General features: G+C 40.8%; 1 protein-coding gene across 2 annotated transcripts in view; it reads left to right on the top strand.

Moving 5' to 3' along the window:
* The window catches only part of WDR20 (WD repeat domain 20), a 257,753-nt gene that overhangs the window by 196,104 nt on the left and 38,018 nt on the right, over window positions 1-23,631 (top strand). Inside the window, exon 3 of one of the 2 annotated variants that reach the window (XM_085626341.1) lies at window positions 5,908-7,188. In XM_085626341.1, the coding sequence (XP_085482467.1) occupies window positions 5,908-7,188 (1,281 nt within the window). Of the gene's footprint in view, window positions 1-5,907; window positions 15,318-23,631 lie in introns of those variants that run through there. The other variant, XM_085626342.1, reaches the window with a different exon arrangement.

Here is a 23,631-nt window from a genome sequence, read left to right as displayed (position 1 = left end):
GGAGATGTTCCAGATTAGATTTAGATAGGGGTTCATCCAAGGGGCAAGTACCGACCCCCCACTCTTGTGGTCAGTCCGGTTGGCAACAGAAATCCAAAACAGCCAGCCTTATGTCTGGATTGAAACTTTCCTTTAACCAGGTTTCAATTAAAAACATGAGGTCCCAGGAGTTAGACTTCAAAAACAGCCAGATATAATTGCAGTGTTTGGGGAGAGATCTGCAGTTTATCAAACAAGCCGTTATATTAGGACTAGAGGAACTAGAGGCCCTATGATGGATTGTTGGTGACTTAGCGTCAGTATTAACCACAGTGTTACCCAAGGGCGTGCACTCCGCGAACTGCCCCTGGGCGAAGGAGCAATGGCTGCAGCACAAAGTCTGACCTGTCAGGGACAGATCCAGGCTGGTAGCTCGGGGTAGGTCATCAGGAGACGCGGACTCGGCGCGTCAAACGCAAGGAACTCCTTGCGTCTTCTACCAGGAACTGCAGCACGCTAACCTTTGAATACGATAGGGTAGACCGAGTTGCAGGTAATCTTGTTAAAAAATGCTGTTTTAAAACTTGTTATGCAGCCTATAATGTAGATAGAATCCAATAGGTCCTGATGAATCGCCAGAGTAATTCTCAAACAGGGCGAGAAACATGTTGACCCTAGATGAGGCAGTGTTGACTACCTAGCACATAACTCTGGGCATCCACACTCCACCTCACACTATTTTTAATTAGGTAAGAAGGCCCCAAAATAAACTGATTAAGTGGGCACTCCCCTACCTATTTTAACATTCTCACTTATTCTTTCATCTACATCACAATAGAGCCCCCTACCCTCAATCACCTAACGGCTGTCCGGATAAAAAGATCTCCATAAGAGCGCTCCTAAAAGAGCCCGTTGAGCATTGCACCAGCCGGCCCAACGCAGGAGCAGCCCGATGATGACGCTTCACATCCCAATGGGTGCGTGATTCACGACACCTAGACGGTTGTATGAGGGCTCCAATATCCGACTAAGTACTACACAGACTAGTCACCTGTATACTCTCTTGGTCCGTCTCATTAGCTTTAAGGAACAGCTTTGGTATCAATTTGTTTGACAGATCCAGGCTGGCCATCCCGGGACAGGCTAGTCTGTTCATTTCAAGTAACTGCTCCCTGGACCAAGAGATCATGGCTCCTGGTAGAGTGCGGGTAGCATGGCTGGCGCTGGCCGTCGGACGGGCGCAAACAGGCTTTCCTTTGACGCGCCATTGGCGCGTCCGCGACGCGGATTCCAATAAGTAGGGGAGTGTCAAGTTCTGGCCGGTCAATAACAAGACCACCGACCCAAGATGGCGCCTGAATCTGTGCCAAGAGGGAAGTCTAAAAATGGCCTCGATAGAAGAGGAGATACGCTAAGGAGGCAAAGAGGGAGTCCGCAACCCCGCAAATCTCCAGGTGAGAGGGACAAGCAGAACAAGCATTGGCATAGCCAATAGGCAATAGGTCTCGCCTTTAGGACCTTATAAGTGTTTAGCTATGCAACAGTTGCATAACTAAATACTTATAAGGTCCCAAAAGCGAGACCTATTGGCTATGCAAAGCGGCCGTGCGGCCGCGAAAGTGAAAGTAATCGCGATAATGCGCGCGCGTGCACATATGCACTGTAGCTCTATGCTGGCCTGGTAACACTTTTTGAAGCCCTCTCAATAAGTCTCGCCAGGCCAGCGCATGCGCTGGGTCAGGCGAGACCTAAAAAGTTGGGTGGAAGACTAAGTGCATCCTGCAACACACAGCAGTGCAGAAGACCTACGCTCCCTCAAAAACATTGAAAATGCACCAGAAGATTAAAAACGGCTTTTTAAAACATTAGAATGAGTGCAAATAGCAATACAAGCAGCAGGGTCAACAGCATAAAACCAAGTAGCAGGAAGGGTCACAGCCTGGTATTACCCCACTGAATTATACCACAAGCAACAGCACCAATATCGAACAGTTCATTTAACAGCTACATTCCTGTATCTAAATTGTCTGCTTAAAGGATATACACGTTATCAAATAGTGAGAAGACAGTAAGGGATCTTACTCACTCTAATTCCCAGTATGGAAGGGCAACCGCTAGGATTTATAGTGGGGTCTTTTCCAGTTTGCACCCTGAGGCTGTATATTAACCCAGTGGAGCTCTAACTCAAAATCTAAATCTTAATGACATTCAAGCTCTTACTAGACGTACTGTGAGCTGGATTTGAACTTTTCTCCATCAGTTTCCTGACCCTTTTGTACCCAATGTAATTTCTCTGTTAGACCTGACACCTTTGGCATAGTATTCTTCCAGATTTTTGCCTTCACTACCCAGTTTTGCTTGTTTTTGTTGGCATTAGGACTCTGCACCCACTACTCATGCTAACCAGTGGGCAAAGATTTTGGGTTCTCTTAAACATGGTAAAATTGATGTGCACCAGATTGTTACCTTTAATTTACTTATAAATCTCCCATTACATAGAACTACATATACCCAGGGCCTGTAAATTAAATAATACTTCTGTGTTGCAACACTCCTTGTGCCAACCACTAAAGTAGCACTGTAAAACATGTCTAAGGCCTGCCACTGCAGCCTATAGTGTAATTTTACACTGAGATTTTGTCCTGGCAAAATAAACCTTCGGCAGACCTAAACCTTCCTTTTTAATACTAATAAGTCACCCCTCAGATAACGTTCTAAAGGCTCACAGAGTAGTGTACATGGTATTTAAGTAGGACATGTGTACTTACGTTTTACATGTCTTGGCAATGAAAATCTCCCAGAGGAGCTCTTCACTGTAGCAAGGTTACCTAACCTATAGCCTAACATTAGGTTACCGAATGAAACCTAAAGAGCCATAAACTCAATTTCGTTACAGATAGAGAAATAATTTTCCCACTCATTTGAATTGTAATTTAAAATCCTCTTCAGTGATAAATTCGGAATTTAAGTTACTATTTTAAAAATGCCACTTTTAGAAAGTTGGCATTTTCCTGCCTATATCAAATGTCTTTCTGTCCGTATCCAGGGTCACATGACTAATAGCTGTTCTGTGATGTGATGTTTATTCCTTCCAGACCAGAAACAAAAGGGCCACAGGTGTGGGAAAGCGTGTTCCTTTTCCTGAGTAGGATGGCTAGGGGGTGGGATGTACTCGGTCCTTTCTTAGCTTCAAAGGGTAGCCTGAGGGCTGTGCGTATTGACGAGCGCCAGTTTAGCTGAAGAATGTAGAAAGATTTAACCTGCTACCCTTGAACCCAAGATTCCCAAGATTCCCAGAAGTGACTCGCAGGTCAGTTGGCTGACCTCGTTTTTGGGCTACAGGTACACAACGAGCTTCCAGATTTTGTTCTGGAATTGCCCAGCTGATAAGCACCAAGTGAACCTGCCTGATCTGTTTTGGATGAGTCCTGATCCCAAAAGAGTTGCGCAACCAGGTCCTTGACCCTTGGCTGGCATCAGAATGTACTCCTTCAAAACTGTAAAGATTGAACTTCAGGTGAAAATCCAGAGGTTTTTGGCTCTTTGCACCTACAGGAGAACTCTTCACGACCGCTTGCGTTTCCAGCTAATTTGAAGCTCCATCAGTGAATTGCTCTAATCTCTGTGGCGCCCGTAAACGCAAAGCTCTGGCTGACACTCCTCGTGTAGGCTTGGTCTGTGTGAGAAGGTAAACTCTTTACCCGGACAACCGGATCCCTGTTTTCTACCGGCACTTCATCATGGTCAGCTTAACCATGTGACTTTGTCCTGGTTCAGCATGACCAGATAACCGCGAATGATGCTTTGTGCTTCTTGGCGCTATTTTTACCTGAAACTTCGAAAATTCATAGCTCCGGTTCTATTGGTTGGATTTTTTTGTCATTTTGGTATCTTTAAAAAAAAAAAAAATGAATGTATTCTAATTTTCTAAATTGGGTGTTCTTTTTCTTTTGGTGTTTTCAGTTTTACTGTTTGAGCTCTACATAAATACATTGAGCATTGTCCCTAAGTTGATTGAGCTTGACTGCTTTTGTGCCAAGCTACCAGAGCGTTAAGCACAGGTTAGTTTAGTGACTTTTTTTGGCTCACCCTGACAAGTATAGTGTTTATTACGTGAGTAGGACCCACACCTCTCAACGAATAACCCAATTGTTTACACTTATGCTTTTTCTTGTTGTGCAGATAACAAACTTATCACAATATAACTTCCTAGAGTAGTTTGCCAGTGTGCATAAATATTTGTAATGCAATTATGCATTGTAGAAAACTGTAACAGTGACAGAACTGAATGTGAATTAATCCATGAATTAAATGCATAAAGCTCGTATATTTAATTTCATCCAGGTTTCGGTTCTTTTTTAGATCGTCTATTGTCAAATGAATGTCTTTTGTACAAAGTAATGGTAAACGTCCTATCATGCAGGATTTGATTTTGTTAAACTTTTGTGAAACTGCATAAACCCTCTGCTGCCCAACTGCTTCCTTCTGTGTCTGTGCCTGCTCCGCTCATTTCTTGCTCGGTTTCCCTTTTCTGCTTGATTTTCTGCCCTGTTTGCCTTTCCTGCTCGTCTTTCTGACCTGTTTTGCAATCTTCTGCTCGATTTTGCCTCTTCTGTTCGTTTTTCTTCCGTTTTGCCTTTTCTCCTCATTGCTTTGCCCCGTGTCGGTTTTTTTCTGCCCTCTGTCTAGTATTTTCTGCTCGTTTTTCTGCCCTCTGTTTGGCCTTTCTGTTTGTTTTTCTGCTCGCATGCTTTTCTGCCCCTTTTTTGCCTTTTTCTGCTAGTTACTTCCCTCTGCCTGCCATTTTCAAGACCTGGCTTCTCGACAGAGACCTCCCACCCCAGCGGCCAGATACCCTCAGAGGGCTGTGCTCTTCAAATGCTGATTGATTAGACTGATTGAAGGCACTCGATGTATTCAGCTATTAAACTAACCCAAAACTAGGAGAATTTGAAGAATATTATAAAGGACTTTTTTGCATTCCCATCTGCTCTACTTCACTTGATAGCAAACGACATTTGACACTTAAGGATTAAAAACTTCAGTAATGAGCCTATTTTCTAAGTTAAATCATAGTTTTCAGCAGTGTTTTTACACAAAAGTACTGCTTTCCTCATACTTGTTCTCCCGCCTTTATAGTGCAGTTTACTAGCTACACTGCCACAGGGATATAGAGGTTTGTCTTGATATCGCAAATGCATTAAAATGATTTGCAAAACCTTGGAGGCTTTGTAAAGGTGGTTCTCGGTGGCTGCAATGTTATAGCCACCTAAGCAGATGCTGTGATCTGTCAGAGTTCGCTGTACCGGGTTCCATGATAAAGGCTTCAGAGCAAAAACTGAGTTGCAAAGTTCCTACCCCTTTAATTCTAGTTTGGTGGAATCTGAGGTCCAGAAAGGAAGCCATAGAGCTTAAATGGCTTGCTTCTGCGTCTCCTACATAGTGATCAGCGAGTGGAGCAGTTGCAGAAGTCCCATGGGGCGAGAAAGCACCCCTAGAGCAGGAGAAGAGAAACAATAGCAGACGTGTTTTTAGTATATAATGTACTCGCGCAGTGTGTATTCCACACTGTGCCCTAAAAGAGTGTTGGGATTTGGCATCGTGCACGTCTTTAACAAGACTAGGCCTTTTGTCATCTTGTGTACCATAGTAACAGAAACCTTTAGCTTAAGTCATAATAACGGCTCTACCCCTCCGCCGAACTTCCTTGATACCGAATTGCCCTGTAATAATGATCAATTCCAGTACGTGAAGAAAAATAACATGAATTTCAGGAAGAACCGAGAAGGTCTAATCTTTCTAAATTGTGCCATTGCATGGCACATAACTCTATGCTTACATAATGTTTTTTGTTTCATAACCTAAGCAAAACTGAAGTTTATAAAAGGTTTCTAATTCCTGGTCTTTTGTTTTCTTTGTTTTTCACAGAGGCTAATAGACAAGTCCAGAGTGACCTGCGTGAAATGGGTGCCCGGTTCGGAAAGCCTTTTCCTTGTAGCTCATTCCAGTGGTAACATGTACTTGTACAATGTGGAACACACCTGTGGTACCACAGCCCCACACTACCAGCTACTAAAACAAGGAGATAGCTTTGCAGTTCATACTTGCAAGAGCAAATCTACACGAAATCCTCTGCTGAAATGGACAGTAGGAGAGGGAGCCCTGAATGAATTTGCTTTTTCTCCCGATGGCAAGTTCTTAGCATGTGTAAGTCAGGATGGGTTTCTTCGTGTGTTCAATTTTGACACAGTGGAGCTGCATGGGACAATGAAAAGCTACTTCGGAGGACTACTATGTGTATGTTGGAGCCCAGATGGGAAATACATTGTGACTGGTGGAGAGGATGACTTGGTAACAGTTTGGTGTTTTGTAGACTGTAGGGTGATAGCTAGAGGCCATGGACATAAATCTTGGGTAAGTGTTGTGGCATTTGACCCATATACCACTAGCGTAGAAGAGAGTGACCCTATGGAATTCAGCGGCAGTGATGAGGATTTCCAAGACCTCATTAATCTTGGCAGAGATCGAGCAAATAGTACGCAATCTAGATTATCGAAAAGAAACTCTACAGACAGTCGCCCAGTAAGTGTAACATATAGGTTTGGCTCCGTAGGCCAGGACACACAACTCTGTTTATGGGACCTTACAGAAGATATTCTTTTCCCTCACCAGCCCCTCTCAAGAACAAGAACACATACAAACGTCATGAATGCCACAAGCCCCCCAGCAGGAAACATAGGAAATAACTCTGGAAGTAATGGAAACAACATTGTGACTTCAGGAAACTCCGTACCACCACCTCTTCCTCGTTCAAATAGCCTTCCCCATTCTGCAGTTTCTAGTGCTAGTAGCAAAAGCAGTGTGATGGAGGGTCCCATTGCTACTGGTGTCAGCAAATTTGCAACCCTTTCACTACATGATCGGAAAGAGCGACATCACGAAAAAGACCACAAGAGAAACCATAGCATGGGACATATATCGAGCAAGAGCAGTGACAAACTGAATCTAGTTACTAAAACCAAAACGGACCCCGCTAAAACTTTGGGAACTCCTCTGTGTCCCAGAATGGAAGATGTTCCTTTGTTAGAGCCTCTTATCTGTAAAAAGATAGCACATGAAAGGCTGACTGTGTTAATTTTTCTTGAAGACTGTATAGTCACTGCTTGTCAGGAGGGATTTATTTGCACATGGGCAAGGCCTGGTAAAGTGGTAAGTTTTAATCCTTAATGCTGCATCAAGAAATTAAACTTGAATAGCTAGTTTCCAGGAAAAAAAACAAATACTGAATGCTGATTATAGTGACATTTCGTTATGCTTAATGTAAAAATATATATATTTTTCTTGGAGCCATAACTTTGGATACTGCATGACATATACTTTTGGAATCATTTGAAATTTTTCCTTGGTGTACAGTATGCTAACATATTATATTTTATATTTTACGTAGAGTGCCAACCAAAGAGAGAATTAATATATCATAAGCACTGTATGTCTAAAGTATCAATTGGGGTTTTATCGAAGCTGAAATTGGGAGAAAACCCGGAGTTGAATCTATCACAATGCTTCTTTTGAAGTATTGCAATAGATATTGTGTGCTGCTAAATAAATTAAAAGTAATCTCAATGCGTTTGTAAAAAAATGAAATCGTTGAAATCTGTATTTAGGGTTTTTCAAGGTGCATACATACTTTATGGACATAACGAGAAGCAGTAATTGCACTCACTAAAATGAGCTTCCCAGAATATGAGCAACTTTGCAGTACTGTTTGCCTACTCATGATTGCGTTATGTTCCTCAGGGCGTGGTAAGCAAATTTACTGTGTCTTCAGGAGCATGCACTTAAAACATTGGTCCTTAGCAGAATAATTGCAGTTACCGACAGCCCAAAAAATAGAGGAAATCCAGAGAAGTGTCAGGATGGGCACTATATGTATTAGATTGATATTGACGGCCTGTCTGATGATGCATCATAATTACATATGAACCGTGCTTTCTTCTAACACTGGAGCAGGAGCAGGCTGGGGGCAGCTGGAACTCGATCATTTTATTTGCCTTACCGTTTTTCTAAATTCTTGGGTACCCTTTTGCATGGGTAATAATACTGAGTATTCACATATTTAGAATCCTTTTACTTAGTTTACTTGTGAACAGATTACCAACCTATTACATTCTTGAAAAGGAAGGTGTTCCATATCTCAAGGCTTTAGTTTTTCAACATTCGTCCTTAACATTTCCCACTTGTTTGCGTTAAATTTTAGAAGTCAAAACTCCAGCAATTCAACCTGGCAATATATTACAAACGTGTGACCAGAGCACGAGTGTTTTGTTAAACACATTTATTATGTTTATTATGTTTACTGGTCAGTTATAATTAGTTTGACTCATTGGAAGCGAGATTTGATTTTAAAACAAACAATAGGATTGCTACTTTGACTGCCAGCGGTACTGTTGAGTGCAGAATATAGGTCCTCTGTCTCTGCGCAGTCTGTGTATGCTGTGCAGAGGTTCTGCAGGTTTCCAAACTATTCTATATGTGCCTATCGCTGAGACTCCCCACCTTTAGTTGAAAAGATAGTAGGGCAAATTTAAAACCTAGTCTCTTGGCTTTACCTTAAAGTCGCAGTGAGTGCCAACTGAGATGGCAATGTTGATAATTAGCCATCGGTTTGAGACCAATAATTTTATGAGCAAAGCCACTAAACAGCTGTTGGATGACAAATTACTTTTGTTCAGTCCGAGCTGAACTGAACTTAGCCCCAGGAATCTTGACTTTACCCCTGTGCCAAGCCAATTGTTTTTTTCTACCCATTTAACCTGTCGGTAACGAACCTTTTGAAGTTACTGATATTTTTTTACTAGCATTAAAACATATTTTTATAACAATGTAAATAATTTCCTCAAATCCACATTCAGCATTCTGCATAAAACACTGTAAAAAAAAAACTGCGCATACAAGTTTCTCTAGGCAAATCGCTGAAAATCCAACCATGGATGAAGGAATCCTTTGCTTGTCTTAATATAACCACGAATTGTTTTTCCTTAAACTAAAGTTTTTATTGATGTGACAAAATGTTTAGTTAGTATGAAGCAAGCAATTCTGAAAAATATGCCACAGCATAAACTACTTAATGCTGGCAAAATTATTTCCCTAATGATTTCTTTTATTATACCATCATTGCAATAGTATGAAGATGGTATGGCATGCTTTTAAAGCTCACTGCATTTCCACAAATACTGGAACTTACTCAGAGGAACCTACGATTTGATAGGCTTTCGCTAATGTTGAGAACCTTCACTATAAATCATGGTAAAAATTCACGTTTGTAACTATTGCAAGTGTTCTGTAAGTCCACCTAATAAAGCAGTTTAGATATTTTATTTGTGCTAGCTCCTCACTGCCATTGTAGGTGTCCTGCCTGACTGGGTTTCAGGTGTTCCATGGCCGCCTTTGTGCATAAAAGTGCTGTGCCATGACTGGCACCCAGAAACTGCCTGCTCATTTTGATCTGTTGAATACCTTACCATCCGATACTTGGGGAATAGGGTGTACTCATCCTAACCACCTGGCCAAATGCAAAATTCAAATCCCTATTGGAACACTACTTTTAGCGCAGCGTGCCACAGGCGAGTGCAGTGGGTAAGAAAAATAAGGTCACCAGTAGGGTATTAGATCAAAACCTTTCTGAAAAATATTAGAAATTAAAACTTAACTTATAAAATAACGCTTTTACTTTTAATATTTTTGGTTCAATTCTCTTGCTTTGGACTGTCGTGTAATTTCCTTTAATATTTTGAGTAAATTAAAGTTTAGGAAAAATAGCGTGTAGAGTGCTTTGCAAATAAATACAAAAGTAGCAGAGGTCACATTACAGAAAGAATAAAAGCCCATATTGGTCTAGGAAATAATAGAGTTATTGGAGTAGAGATTAATTTAGCCTTCACAGAAGTGACAAAACGTGCAACCCTCTTGCTTACTTTCGAACACAATCTTTTGTTTTAAAAATGTTTTACTTGTATCCACTTACAGCTAAACTTTTTTATTTTCAATTGGATTATTACCTTGCTAATGAACCTCCTGCAAATATGCAAGTGAAGTACCAGCCAAACTCAGAGGCATGTAAACTAGGACTTCCTCGCTGCATTAGTAATTCATGGAATCCAGTTCTGGTAAAACAAAACTTGAAGGTTTTGGTATAGAATGTTTTTAGACTGAGGTTGAATTTTATTGTAGTTTTCAGCCTGCAATCGTGTCAGGAAACAATATTTTGAAGCCTAAGTGCTATTCAGCTCACAGATTACCATCATCTGAATTCTGCAGTTGTGTCCAGGAACCAGAATACCAGTGTCTGCACATGTATCAAATGTACCTGCTTTATCAGCTACTCACCAGTTCCTTTCTATACCAATGAAGCTAAGGTGTAAAACCAAGGCTGGTTTATTTTTTATTTATTTATATATTTATTTTGAAAGCTGTGTGGTGGGACCGTAAATTGTTATTGAGCTCAAAAAGATCTTTGAACTATTTAGATAAAAATGACTTTTATATGCATCTCTTGGGTAGGTCTCAGCCCCTCGACCCCCTTAGTTAGCTTTTTCTCATGCCCCTCCGTTAGATTGTGTTTGCTTACTAGTGAGGACCTACAACTGATATTTTGTCAGCTTATTGAAACCCTCAATGTATTTAGTAGTTTCTTTTACAAAGTGTTCGGTGCTACAGAAGGCATCAGTGTTCGTCACCCAGTCTAAGACAATCTACTCACTTTGTAACAACTCCAGTAGGGTAATATTGTCTTCTGAAGCTGCACTGATTGGGTCCAGACTCAGAACCTTTCTCCTGACTTGGAATCTGCATTTTTGGACTCGTTCCTCCTATTCCAGTTTGGAAGATAATTTTTACTTTTAAAATCCTGGGCTAGGATTTAGTGGACCCTTACACCAATCTTAAAATATCAACCTGGTTAACTAGGTAAATTCTGCCACTCACTCGTTTTTGGAAAGCTTTGAGTCTGAGCTCATGTTTCTCAGTGAACTACTGGTCCTGGAACTGCACCCAATTGTTTTTTTATTAAAAGGAAAATAAATAGGTAATCAATGACTGAACAACTAGATTTTTTATTTTTGGTAAAGCAACGAAGCTTTGAAAAATGTCATCTGCTTCTATTTACCAGGTTCAAGATCATGCATTTAAATTGTGATCTCAAAGGTAGTCTTTGGCAAAAGTAAAGGAACGTTTTTGCCTTTGCTAATGAGCAAGCAGAGCCACAAGGTACTGCACTTTAGGTGGATCTGATACCTGAATCTGATCAATGTAATGGCCGCCCTTCTATGCACAGAATGTATGTGAGTACTATAGGGCATTTTGCATCTCCTTCCAGGCAACTTAAAATCATTGAATTCTGATGAAACATGGAATCTGTCCATTGGCAGCCATACTGTTACATTGCTTCAAATGTACACAATACAGTAGAATGATGGCTCACCCCTTTTTGTTCTGTTACAGTCACCTATTTTAAATCTTATTATCAGTTGTCTTATAGACCCTTCCCTGCAATGGAGGTGCATCTACTCAAACGTTATAGATGTCACATTGCTGGACTACCTATCCCTAACAGTGCTTATTTTCCATTGTGCCTGTTCTGGAGAACTCGTCAGTTTATCCTAGAGCGTGGCCTAAAGATTCTTGTTCAATCCCTTGTGAAGTCAATAATGGACTTTTGCCATTCACCCCATGTCCACTTGAAGGCTGTACTACATGCTGCTGCACGCTATATCTGTTGAACCAAGAGATTTGATCATATCATTCCTGTTATTTACTCTTCACTATCTACCCACAGCTTCACACACCACTAGCCCTCGATAGCTGGCAGCGAGGGCTAGAATATCTGGCATGTGCAGATGTTTATTCGGCACGGATCACTGCTTCTAGTATGACCAGTTTTCAATAAGGAAATAACCGAAATTCTCTCCCCGAGGACTTTGAATTTACCACCTCTCTGGCTGCCTTCAAGAATGAGCCGAAATGTATCCTCTTTCAGAGGCTCTTTCTTTTGGCTCCTAGGTAATTCATTGATTGCTACGGTACCACCTTCCTCACTGTCTCGGTACTTCAGTCCATGATTTTAGCTAGTTACCTTCCATGCCCTCCTTTCTTCCAGTTAATCGTCTAACCTGCCTCCTGCATTATTACTAATCTTCTAACCCGTTTAGTTCATATTTCTGTTCTCAAGCAGTTCAGTACACAGGCTTGCGTTCCTCTTCAAGTATCTGCACCTCAGATAGTTCAGGTGGATGTACCCAAATGCAGTTCCCCGCGTGTTTTTAACTGGATTAATGTTCTGTAATTTCCTTCTTAATCTTCCTCAGTGCCTTCTTGCTTCTCTTTCAGGGGGTTTTGTGGACATTGACTTAAACATCATTTGTAACTATATATTTTGTGTTCTGTGAAAAGCTGTAACCCTCACGGGCCGTGTTGACATAATAAAACTGAATATATCCCTCTCTGAAGCACAGGAATGCCTGACTTCTCTTTGAAGCTAGCATTGCCCCTTGCTTTTGATCAAGTCTTCACAGAAAGATGGATGACATCCTTCTTCTACTGTCTGTGGACACCGATAGCCCAGGATTGTGGACGATAAAGCTCTTATAGGAGGGGTGTCAATGCTGCTACTCTACTTTTATTATACGCAAAATGTCTGGGGGATTCACAATTTTCTCTGATTTAAATGATAGTACCTATGTGGATACTGAAGGTGTTGCTGCGTATAGAATATGGACAAAGGTTGCGTTTGTACGTTTTTTTGTTATTTCAGTTATGTCAGTGGAATTCAAGGACTTGTTGCTGTTTAGTAGTTCTTCCCTTTAAGAAAACATTAGCCACGACCAGCTTTAGGGCGGTGCGACTAGTGCAGCTGCACCTGCCGCTCTGTTTATAAAGAACTTATGGGTTTAAAATCTCCCTTGTGTGTCTAGCAGTTTTTAGGCATCAATAAAAGATCAGCTCTGTCAAGATAACTGGGTATTAATGTTCCTGCTGGAAAGATATGGAAGCTGTCTAGTGGAAGTTTGACTCCTAAAATAGCACAGAGGGTTAATACACCTGCTGCAAAGGACATGTACAAATCTGTTTATGTGGATAGCTCAGTGGGTTACTGCTTTTGTCACAGGTCCTTTTAATTTGCAACTCATAGGTTACAATCCTACCATAGCACAGTCACCTATGAACTCTTTTCAAAGACTGCATGCAAACTGCATGGTATAGGTTAGAACGTTGTTTTTCCCAAGCATTTCATTTGCCTAATGTTGCTAAAAAGTGTTAGTTTAGGTAGAAATTCGTTATTTAGTTAAGCCAACCCCAACCAATGTGGTACGATTTAAATCCTGAATTTGTGTTTCTCCAGACCAAAAACTCTTAAAATATAGTGCCTACTATTGTGGATGACTCTTGTTAAAGGTACCATCCAGGAACATATTGGCCTATGCTCTCTGTACATTAAGGACTGCTATTTCCTCAAGGCTGTTTATTAGGTGGACATTTTGTGCAGAGAAGATTATTTGGCAATCTCCGGCCAAGTGCAATTGTGAGGGTCTTTACTAAGGATCTGGCTGCTCGCAAACCACCTCTAAAATGCATGGCTAACTATTCCATCCCTTTACTTGTGTGGCGACTGTCTTCTGTCTTGATATTAACTGCAGTTTCGGCAAGAGATCAATCAATTCATTTTCTTTAAGGTTCGGCATGACCTGCTTGTAGAGAGAGAGAGCGAGTATGTATGTATGTATGTACTGCGACTCCCTATTCAGAAAATGACTTGGCTGTTTTAATGTTAGTCTCTTAATGGATTCTGTCAGTGGACTTGGCTTTTTATTTCAGTAAAAATATAATTAATACTTGTAAAAATCTAACCTTCCCGCCTCCTATAAGAGGTTTGCCATGCTCTGAAAGACTTACTTCTATTTACTCTGAGACACAGATTTCCATCTTCGGCCTATTTACGTTTTCATACAAATCCTATGTAGCTTTAGTCTGTTATACAGATCGTATTTATTAAGTCTTTATCTAGGCAGTATTCCGTTTGGTGTAGAAAAGCGTTTAGTTGAATCATTTCTTTCGGAACTCTAAACTCGCTTCATCCGAGGGAGAACATATGTTTTCTTTTCAGTTAGTTGATTTCCTGACTCTCCTTTTCGGTTTAGGCCAGTTGTGTTCTCCGTTAGTATTCCAGCCTCAACCTTGACAGAACAAACGGGCACCTTGTGCATTGTTTGTTTTTCTCATAGTGTACGTTTTGCACGCAGCTGTAGCAGGTGTAGCTTGTTGTGTGTTTTTTAAATTAAAAGAATTGAATGGGAGCATGTGTGCCATTTTCTTTGTTTTTCTGGTTCACAACTTTGTGGCTGATAGAGCATACATTCCACTTTTTCTTTTACTGCATGGGCATGTAAACTCCCCCTTTGATACTAAAGAGTCTGCGGTTCTTGCAAAGACTTCAGGTGCTGGTAATCTGTAGAGAGATAGGGAAATGAGTATTACCGTTATAGATGGGTAGTTTTTCACCACCCTTAATTCCTTAAAATAAGCCTTCATTAAACGCTTCATGCTTTTTAATTTTCTTTTTTTATTCATAACTATTTTAGGTTTGTTCTTGCCTCCTAATTTATGTGCCGACTTTCCGGTGTACAGTACAGTCATCCTTTATTCACTTTAGTTAATTGATACATTGCTATGGTAAAATAACAAGTTTATGACTTATAAGCAATTAGACTAAAATGTAAAAACAACCGAAAATGGGACCCTGCTGCACGACTTTAAAACTGTGGAACCAAATCTTTCTTTCCTACCAAGTGTTGCCCACACTCTCCAAATAGTTTTCTCTGTCTTATTATTCATTCAGCTTTGGATTGAACTATAACACATTTTGATACTTTAGATTTAAAATGCAAAATTTCAAATGTTTCTGAGACATGAAATATGCAGTACCAAAATATGAAAACTAAATTAGTCTGGCTAAAACATGTAACACAGGTAAGTAGTTACAAAAGTCAATTAACTATCTTTTGTCAAAATGAGTGAATTGCACTTTGATGTAAATGCAGGTTAGGATGTATTTATGTGCATACAAAATGATTGAGTCGACCTTGGTTTTATCAAAGTTTTATTGCATTTACAGTGACCTCACTCATCCTGTAGAAGAATAATGAATGTTTCTAGGGTTTGACTGTTTGATTGGAGGCGTTTGTTCAAGGGATTTTGCTCCTTTTCTGTTGATTGTTGAGAGAAAAGCACTTAAATACTATAATGAATACAAATTAAACGATTTTTCAATGTTAAAAACTCATAAACCTGATTTATGTAATTTGTTTGTGTGAGAATGGGTAATCCTTATTTATTCAAAGAGCAGCAGGTTCGTTTTTAGTTTGAGCATTTTCTCTTTCCTTCAATGACAGATTAACAGCTTTCCAAAATGTCTTAAGAATTTTCCACCTTGACGTTTGAAATGAATTATGTACTGTTACTTGTACAGATGATGACATGACAAAGGTTTTACATTGATTGGTCAGATATGCTCAATACAACATCAGTACATCTTATAGTATTCAGTGTTATGATGTAATGGACCGAAACCCAACTTAATACTCCATAACAGAATGCTTTTTATTCGATATGTATGGAAGGCAGTTAACTCTGAAATGTTCATTACAGCTGTTTGCTGGCGGTCCCTGACCCTGGCGGACCCTAGTGACACATAGGGCACTGCTTTGGTGTTCAATTCCTTGTTTTATTATTCCACTCTAGAAGCAGGATCCCTGACATCTGGCACAGGTCATATTGTGACTTCTTCGACACCATTTTACACCTTTTGTAATCCTTTATCTCTTGTAACTCTTCTTTAGATTTTTGACATTTTCCCTACTGCCATAATGTCTTCATTGTTTGTTGACTGCCTGTTAAGGAATGTTCTCTCTGGTAAAATATGGCCCAAAGGAATTTCATAGAACATTAGAAAATTTACCTTAAAAGACCAATTTATATTTTGTTTTGGGGAGGAGGTGCACACAATGTCCAATTTACTAGTTTTAAGTTATTCCTGTTCACCAGGATGTTGTGTGGAGAAGAGACCCATCTTTCCAACAACTTCCAAGAGGATACTAGCAGAAGAAGGGAATGTCGATCCTCAATCCACAAACCATCTCTGAAGAGAAAGGGAAGGTCTTCTTGGAAAACTTAAGAGATATACAATTATTCCACTTCCAGAGTAGGAACACTTGCATAGCATCCTGACCTGGCTCTAAGATGCATTTTTAATATACAACAAAACCATCATTTTCTACAAGAATACCATAGGCATGAGATCTGACATCACTTCTATTCCAGTGAGAAGAGCCTAAAAAATTTAAAATTCTTATGGAGGTGCCCACATCAGATCCTCTATCCGCTTTAAAGAACCAAAAAACCCTTAGTTCCACGAAGGCTCTGGCTTGTTAAACCTTCTTTAGGAATGCATCTTTTTCCAGCAATAGCCTTTAAAACCAGACTATCCAACAATAACAACCCATCAGAGCAAGGAAACATGTTACTGAAGTTAATCATCTTTCTTCCCAGAGTATGTAGTCCACATCATTGGTTCCTCTTGAAAGCTGAAAATTAGATTTGTTGGGTTGGACAATGTGACACTTAAATCTCTCTTTAAAAAGTGATGGGAACAGTATGCGGCTAGAGTGACAGAGCTAAAACTGACCATATGATCCCTTTGACTTCGATCTTCCAGCTGCTGACCTACACTGGGTACAGCATATACAATCCCTGCCCGATGCGTTTTTGTTCACTCCCCTCTGGATTTATGGGTCATGTTCCTTATCGGTAGGTGGGTTCTGCGGTTTGAACATTGGATGGTTACTAGACGGTAACTTCTGACTTTTGTCAGAGAGGAAACCAAGTTCTACTTTGAATTTAATACTTGATCAGTGCCCTAACACTGCATCCGGAAGGAAGCGTAAGAGTGAGCTAGATTCTTTTAAAGAAAAACTGTAGTATGTGAGCGAGGCAAATAGAATAGCCTTATAAGTGTGCTTAACAGGCTTAGAACCGGAGGGAACTCAGAATGGGGACTTAAAAAAACGACTTCTGAAGTGACAGTGGACAAACTCAAAACATTTGCACATGAAACATTCTCACTGCGACTGGCATCACAGTGGTGGCATGTAACAAGGGTGGTAAGTGCTGGAAAATGTTTTACTGGTTTGCAAACCATGGCAGGAAGGCAAACACTGCGGAAATCACAATTGTGGCTATGCGACAAATGCTCTCGCTATTGCAGATGCTTTTGGAGTGTTTTAGTGGCTACTATATGCCAAACACTCACCTCTGACAGAAAATGGTTGGTCCCCTACTCACATATTTGTTTACCCCCATGTTTGTTGACCACCGATTAAGAGGAATTGGAGGCGCTGCCAAATGGGGACGAGGCCCTTGCTGCAATGCATATGGGAAAGAGGCCTAACCCCAACTGGATGACAGTGCATTTTATTTTTGTTTGAAGAAGCCTCCCTCATTATGCAGCCCCTTCTGGATATGTATACGGAGGCTCTACAGTTGGGAGAGTTTCCATAAAACCTTTGAAGTGCAACTATCTCGGTTATCCTAGATATCTCCCCAAATTATGAACCACATATGGCCCCATCTTTAATGTTGAGGCCAAAATAGGCACCATAATGGTTTTATGCCTGAAAGGGCTTGTGGCATTGTATAGGAGGGTACAGATAGTCCTAGCTAGGTTTAAGGACTTTGAAGGGCCTTGCGCCCTAATATTAGTTGGCACTGAGAAAGCATTTGACTCAGTTGACCGGCTTTTCATTTGGCTGGCCCTGTATAAAATGAGCGCTGGTTCATTGTATGGGTATGTTTCCTCTACACACAGATCTACACACACAGCCAATGGGCAACTGTCAAATCGATTCCCTGTTGAAAAGGGCACCCACCATCAATGTCCTATTTTATTCCCATTTTGGAGCTCTTTGTTGTGTGGGTCAGGAATGGTGGTCTGGTATAACGGTTCCAGGACGAGAGTCATTGAAAATAATTTTTCCATGTGTACGTGATGATATGCTGCTGTACATTAAGTATCCATGGTGGACTGGGAAGAGTCTGGCAACAATCTATAGAATGCCTTCTGGTCTGAGTCAATTGGGATAAAACTAACTGGTACCTCTGCAGGGGGAAACTGTAGAAACCTGAAATCTCCTAAAGATCAAAATAGAACATGGCCCATTTAAATACTTGGGTATCCATATCACCGCTGACCCAGTTTTTTGCCGGGAACTCAATCTGACCCGGTACTAAGCAAGCTGCGTAAAGATACATGTGGAGTACCCACCCCGTTTTGACATTTGGGGGAGTCTCTCCTAAAAATGATCATTCTCTCCATGTTTATACAATGCAAAATTACTCTATGAATTCTTGAGCATTTGTCCACTAAGACCATGGCCATAAGGAGATCATTCATATGGAGCGGTGAGCCCTGCACCGGATAGCATGGGACAAATACGTACACAAATATGTACAACTCCTTCTGATGGTGATCTTGAGTGGCCTATATGAAGCTATATTACTGAACCTGCCTTTTGCCTCTGGTTATTGATAGACTATTTGGCGATTGGGGTGACCCTCTGTACAATAAGAACTAGATTCAGTTGAGGTCACTGACATTAAATCTTTGATATGAATCTAGGATCTCTGAATTGTTACTATCACCTACCAGATCTTTAGGCCAGGAGAGCCATGCTGTGATGGTTTGCATGGCACAATAGGCTCACTGGTGAAATTCTGCAAACTAATACTAAAGTATACAAAACGTGATGGATGAAATGCTTGAATTAATCTCAGCCACTGGTAATTAGCCCAGCCATATGCAAATTAGTGTTGACCCTGCTCCAGGGGAAACAATCAAACCCGAACTTCCAGGTCCTGCCTGAACCAGAACACAAGCAACCTAGGGCCAGTTTTGCCCTTGTAAGGGCTCATTAGCCACGTATAGCTTGGTTGGTTCTAGTGACAGTGTGCACGGGACCCACATCTGGGTATACCCGTCACACTTAGGATACAAAAAAGTGACAGATGAAATGCTTGAATTAAATCTTAGGCATTGGTAATTACTCGGGCTACATCCCAGTCCATTGTTATTTTGCACACCAGGTCACCTCAGTTTGGACCCAACCGTATGCAAATCAGTCTTGACCCTACTCCAATAGGAACAGTCCTGCCCGAAATGCCAGGCCAGGCCCTCCCATGGCATCCGGTTGGTTGCCTGAGGTAGCAGTACTAGAGAGAATTGAATGCTGAGATCTCACTGGCATATCAAAAATTAGTAGGCATCTGGTATGTCGCACACCTTAATTCATTTGATAAGCTACCTCACAAATTAAGTCTTCACAGAAGTCAATTTTTTAGATTCCTTCAGTTGAGATGCACGTTATGCATTTACAGCCTGAACCTAGATATACTTCTCAAATGCAGCCACCTGGTGACAAAGGTCCCCATGGAGCCCCTTTGGAAGTAAGGTATTTCTTTCAATTACCCTACTCTGGTTATAAATATTGAATTGTTTAGAGCCACTCAGAATACAATGAGAAAGGGACATTGGAACACTTAAAGACTATAACTGAATTGAGCTGAAAATGGCACCCTGATCGCTGCCTATTTCATCACTCCTAAAGCATACAGTTAAAGTTCATCCATAGATGATACTGTATAGCAATAAGCCTTCAGAAAATGGGGAAGTCCTCAAATGCACAATGTCAAAGGTGTAATGTTGACCCTTGCAACTTTCTTCATGTAGCGTGGGCCTGCACTCTAAGAAATGCTATGCCACCATTTGGATGGTACCCACTCTGGTCCTCTGGGTCCATTTACACTTACACCACTGATAGGACTGCTGGGAATCACAGATGAGTAGGTACATAGTCAACATGTGGATGCTAACTGTGTTAGGCTGTTTAACTGCAAAAAACACACTACCCATTATTGGCTTAGTGTGAAAACTCCACTGAGCTCAGTGACCGAGAGATGTAAAGATGTGCACAACTAACTGAACCAAGCACAAGAAAATATGGACCCTCTAGCTTCGATTCTATGGACTGGGCTAATGTTGTGCCACCCAGGGTTGATAAATTAGCGAGGTCTTCTGGATGGACAGTTGGAGATAATAGGTTACAGTTGGGCCATTGGAATATCATTTACTTAGATGTAATTTTTGCAGAAGTGTGATGCGACTATGTGATATATTGGTTGTATATTTTATACTATCTTTTGTTTTGTCTAATTTGAAAACTTCAGTTAGAAAAATAAGTTATTTCCCTACCTCAAAAAAAGGTGCAGCAGACGTTTAGACAATCATCTCATAAAAGATTATCTCATTAGGATTCTTCATATGGTATCATCATGTCCGAACTCTTGGCAGTAATCCATGAAGAGCAGTGAAGTGGTCATCCATACATACAGCACAATGTTGATGCATTCTGCAAACAAACATGATCGATTTTTCTCTCAAAGGATCCTGAAAGGCATATGGTACTGGTTAATCACTGGGAACATTAATTGTAAGATAATGCACAATCTGGCAGTACAAGTCGTGCAGCAATTGCTTGCAGCATAATTATGTCAGACTGCCATGGATCTTTTTGATTGCCACAGATCTTTTTGATCAAAATTTCAGTCTGTGGAGAAAACTGTAGGTAGACTGGTTGGATGTGTTAAAAAATGCCAAAAGTTTGCACCTAGGTACCACAAACTTTGATCAGAGGAGAATTTTCTTTTGTCCACTGACCAGAAACATTACTATATCTGTTCCTTTCACTGCATTTTATTCCAAAGTTGATCATTGTGTTAGCACAAGCCAGAACAAGGATGTTTCTAATTTCACCACCAGAGTGGCCTTGTCAGGGTGTGGTTCACAGACCTGCTTCACCTGTTGAAACTTCCATAAAAGATTGCCTTACAAGTACGACTGACTGTCCAAATAGAATCTTGCACCACATGTCAATTTTCGAACTTAACATCTTGGACCCTGAAGTCCTGCAGCACTACAATTTAAACTTAAATCCAGCCGTCACAAACCACTTCAAAGCAAAAAAGGCTTCCAATGAGGGCACCTTACATGTTAACATGTTTGTTCGTTCTGAATTTGGTATGTAGAATGAGAAACCTCTGCCTCACGAAGTGCTTGAAAAACAGTATACCCTTGCTCTTACCTTAGTCTTTTCTTTATAAATCTACGTTGGTGGTGTGTGCGTGTGTCTCTCTGTAGCAAGAACTCTTGGTCTCAGGCAATAGGGTATTTCATTCAAAAGACTCAGTAACCCTCAATAGTTTTACTTTATCAAATCAAATGGGTCCATCTTTTGAACCCTTACCCTATACACCAACTTTACTTGAAAGTAGTCTTCGTGACCCTTACCGTTGCACACGAAGGGGTCTCAACTGATTCTGCTTTATTGAGCCCAATGTGATTGAGAGGTGCTATGTACCATTTAACCTGCATACTATCTTTCTCCCTTACGTAATGTTGTATGTCGATCTAAATCAGTACAGAATTTTATTTCAAAGTTCTCCTCCTGGCTGAAAGATTCTCTAATACCATGGATGTAAAGAGGGTCCTTGAGTGCTGTTTAGCAAGACAAGAAGATGGAAACAAAATGACACATTTTTCAGCTAAGGTGTCATTTGTACAGGAATGGTGATAACCAATCACTGTGATTAACTGTTAGGCGGCTTCTACAGCGGAAAAGCATCAGAACACTCCTTAATAACATTTTGCACAACTGCACTGGGGAGATCAGTTAACTAATTTACAAGGCACTACACCTAGATAGATGCTCAAGTGTCTCTGCAGAACAGATTACGTAAAGAACAGTTACCTATTGGCGCTTCGTCTCCCCTTCGTGTTCGGTTTCCCATTGAAATGATAGGTGAGTTTGCTAATATATTCAGTGATTGAGTATTTGGGAAGATCGCCTTAAATATGAGTTTGTGTTCCTAGATATCTGTCATGGGACTCTACTAAAATCACAAATAACTGTCCATCTACCACCTGGAAACCTGAAGAGTGGACTTTGATGTGCATCTTTAATCTGAGATCATAGAACATTACTCTGGCTTCAAAATTGAGTGGCGCTATTCCCAGGGAGACCTGGTACTGTTCTCATGCTCAAGAATAGCTACACTTAAATCATTGTGTTCTTGGACAGAGTACACAGCAGCATGTGTAATCAGAAAGAGTTTGACATACAGTGGAGGGCAACATTATATATATTTTTTTTATTACTTCAAAACAGCATGTACCCTCTGGAACGACTGTCAGGCTTGTTGGCCCTTAGAAGTCCCACTGAGGTTTGCTCTTCCTGTATGTATAAATGTATGTATATTTTTTATATATATATATATATAATCTACTGGCGGTCGCCAGTAGATAGTTATAGTTAGGACTGTGTTTCCATAGGAAATCCGCAACATTCTATTTGGAATAACTTTGGCGCCGGTTGACGAATCCTCGCGAATTTCTCAAAACTAATGGGGCGCTCCGCTCCGCTCCTACCCTGAAAGTCTCGGGGGGGGGGGGGGGGGGGGGGGATTTGTCAAGCGGGGGCTGAGAAAAAAGGGGGGTCCCAAAACGCGTTTTCCCCATGCATTTTCCCATAGGACCTTTAGTCCGAGCTACAGCCCGAACGGCTGAACAGAATTACTTGAAATTGGGCAGAGAGGTAGTCCTCAGGTCAGGGATGTGCCTTTTGCAGGTCTGGTGTAAATCTGTTCAGTAGGTCCTGAGAAAATAGCATTTAAATCAATATATATCTGTAAGCGCGCTCTGTGCGCTTACGGTAAGCTTACCGTACGCGTACGGTGCCGTGCGCGAGCTCAATTCTGATTGGTGGTTACATAACTGTAAACATTCGAATCGGTCGAAATCAGAAAGTATCGGCCGCCATTTTCTGTCTCTCGCACTGAAAAACAAAGGTTGATAACATGAAAAGGGGGCAACGAAGAGAGTTGCAGACCCCCTAGCGTTCGTCAGGGGGTTCACGAAGGACCAAAAAGTATGAAAAATAAATTTAAGAATTTAAAAAAAAAATCGCATAGTGCGATTAACAATCACATTTAATATATAAATCTAAGGACCCCCAAGGGAGGAAAAAACAATTGATATTTTGTAAAGAATGGCGAGGCGTGCACGGTACGAAATGCGCAACGTGGGCACTCGGTGCGCGAAGCGCACCATGTGCCCACAGCGCGCGCACGGTGCGCGAAGCGCACTGTGCGCGCAAAAATTAAAAATAAATACATAACTTAGCATTTAAAAAAACGTACAAATTCACTGAAAAAACCATAGGTTTCACACACGTTATAGTTAGGAATTAGCATTTAAAAAACCTTGCAAATTCACTTAAAAAACCATAGGTTTCACACAAGTTATAGTTAGCTGTACATTTCACTCGTAAAAAACCAATGAAATTCCACGTTATAGTTAGATCAGGTAACTATAACTTGCGCGACCGCAATGCACAATGTGTATATCAGATGTCATCATTGATGTCATGAGTGATGTCACTGACCATGTCATAAGTGATGTAATATGTGACGTCATCAGCAGTTTATTGTGGGCGC

The sequence above is a fragment of the Triturus cristatus genome, chromosome 9 (genome assembly GCF_964204655.1).
Source record: "Triturus cristatus chromosome 9, aTriCri1.1, whole genome shotgun sequence".
Taxonomy (NCBI): domain Eukaryota; kingdom Metazoa; phylum Chordata; class Amphibia; order Caudata; family Salamandridae; genus Triturus; species Triturus cristatus.
The sequence above is the reverse complement of the archived record's forward strand: the minus strand, read 5'-3'. Positions and strand labels throughout refer to the sequence as shown.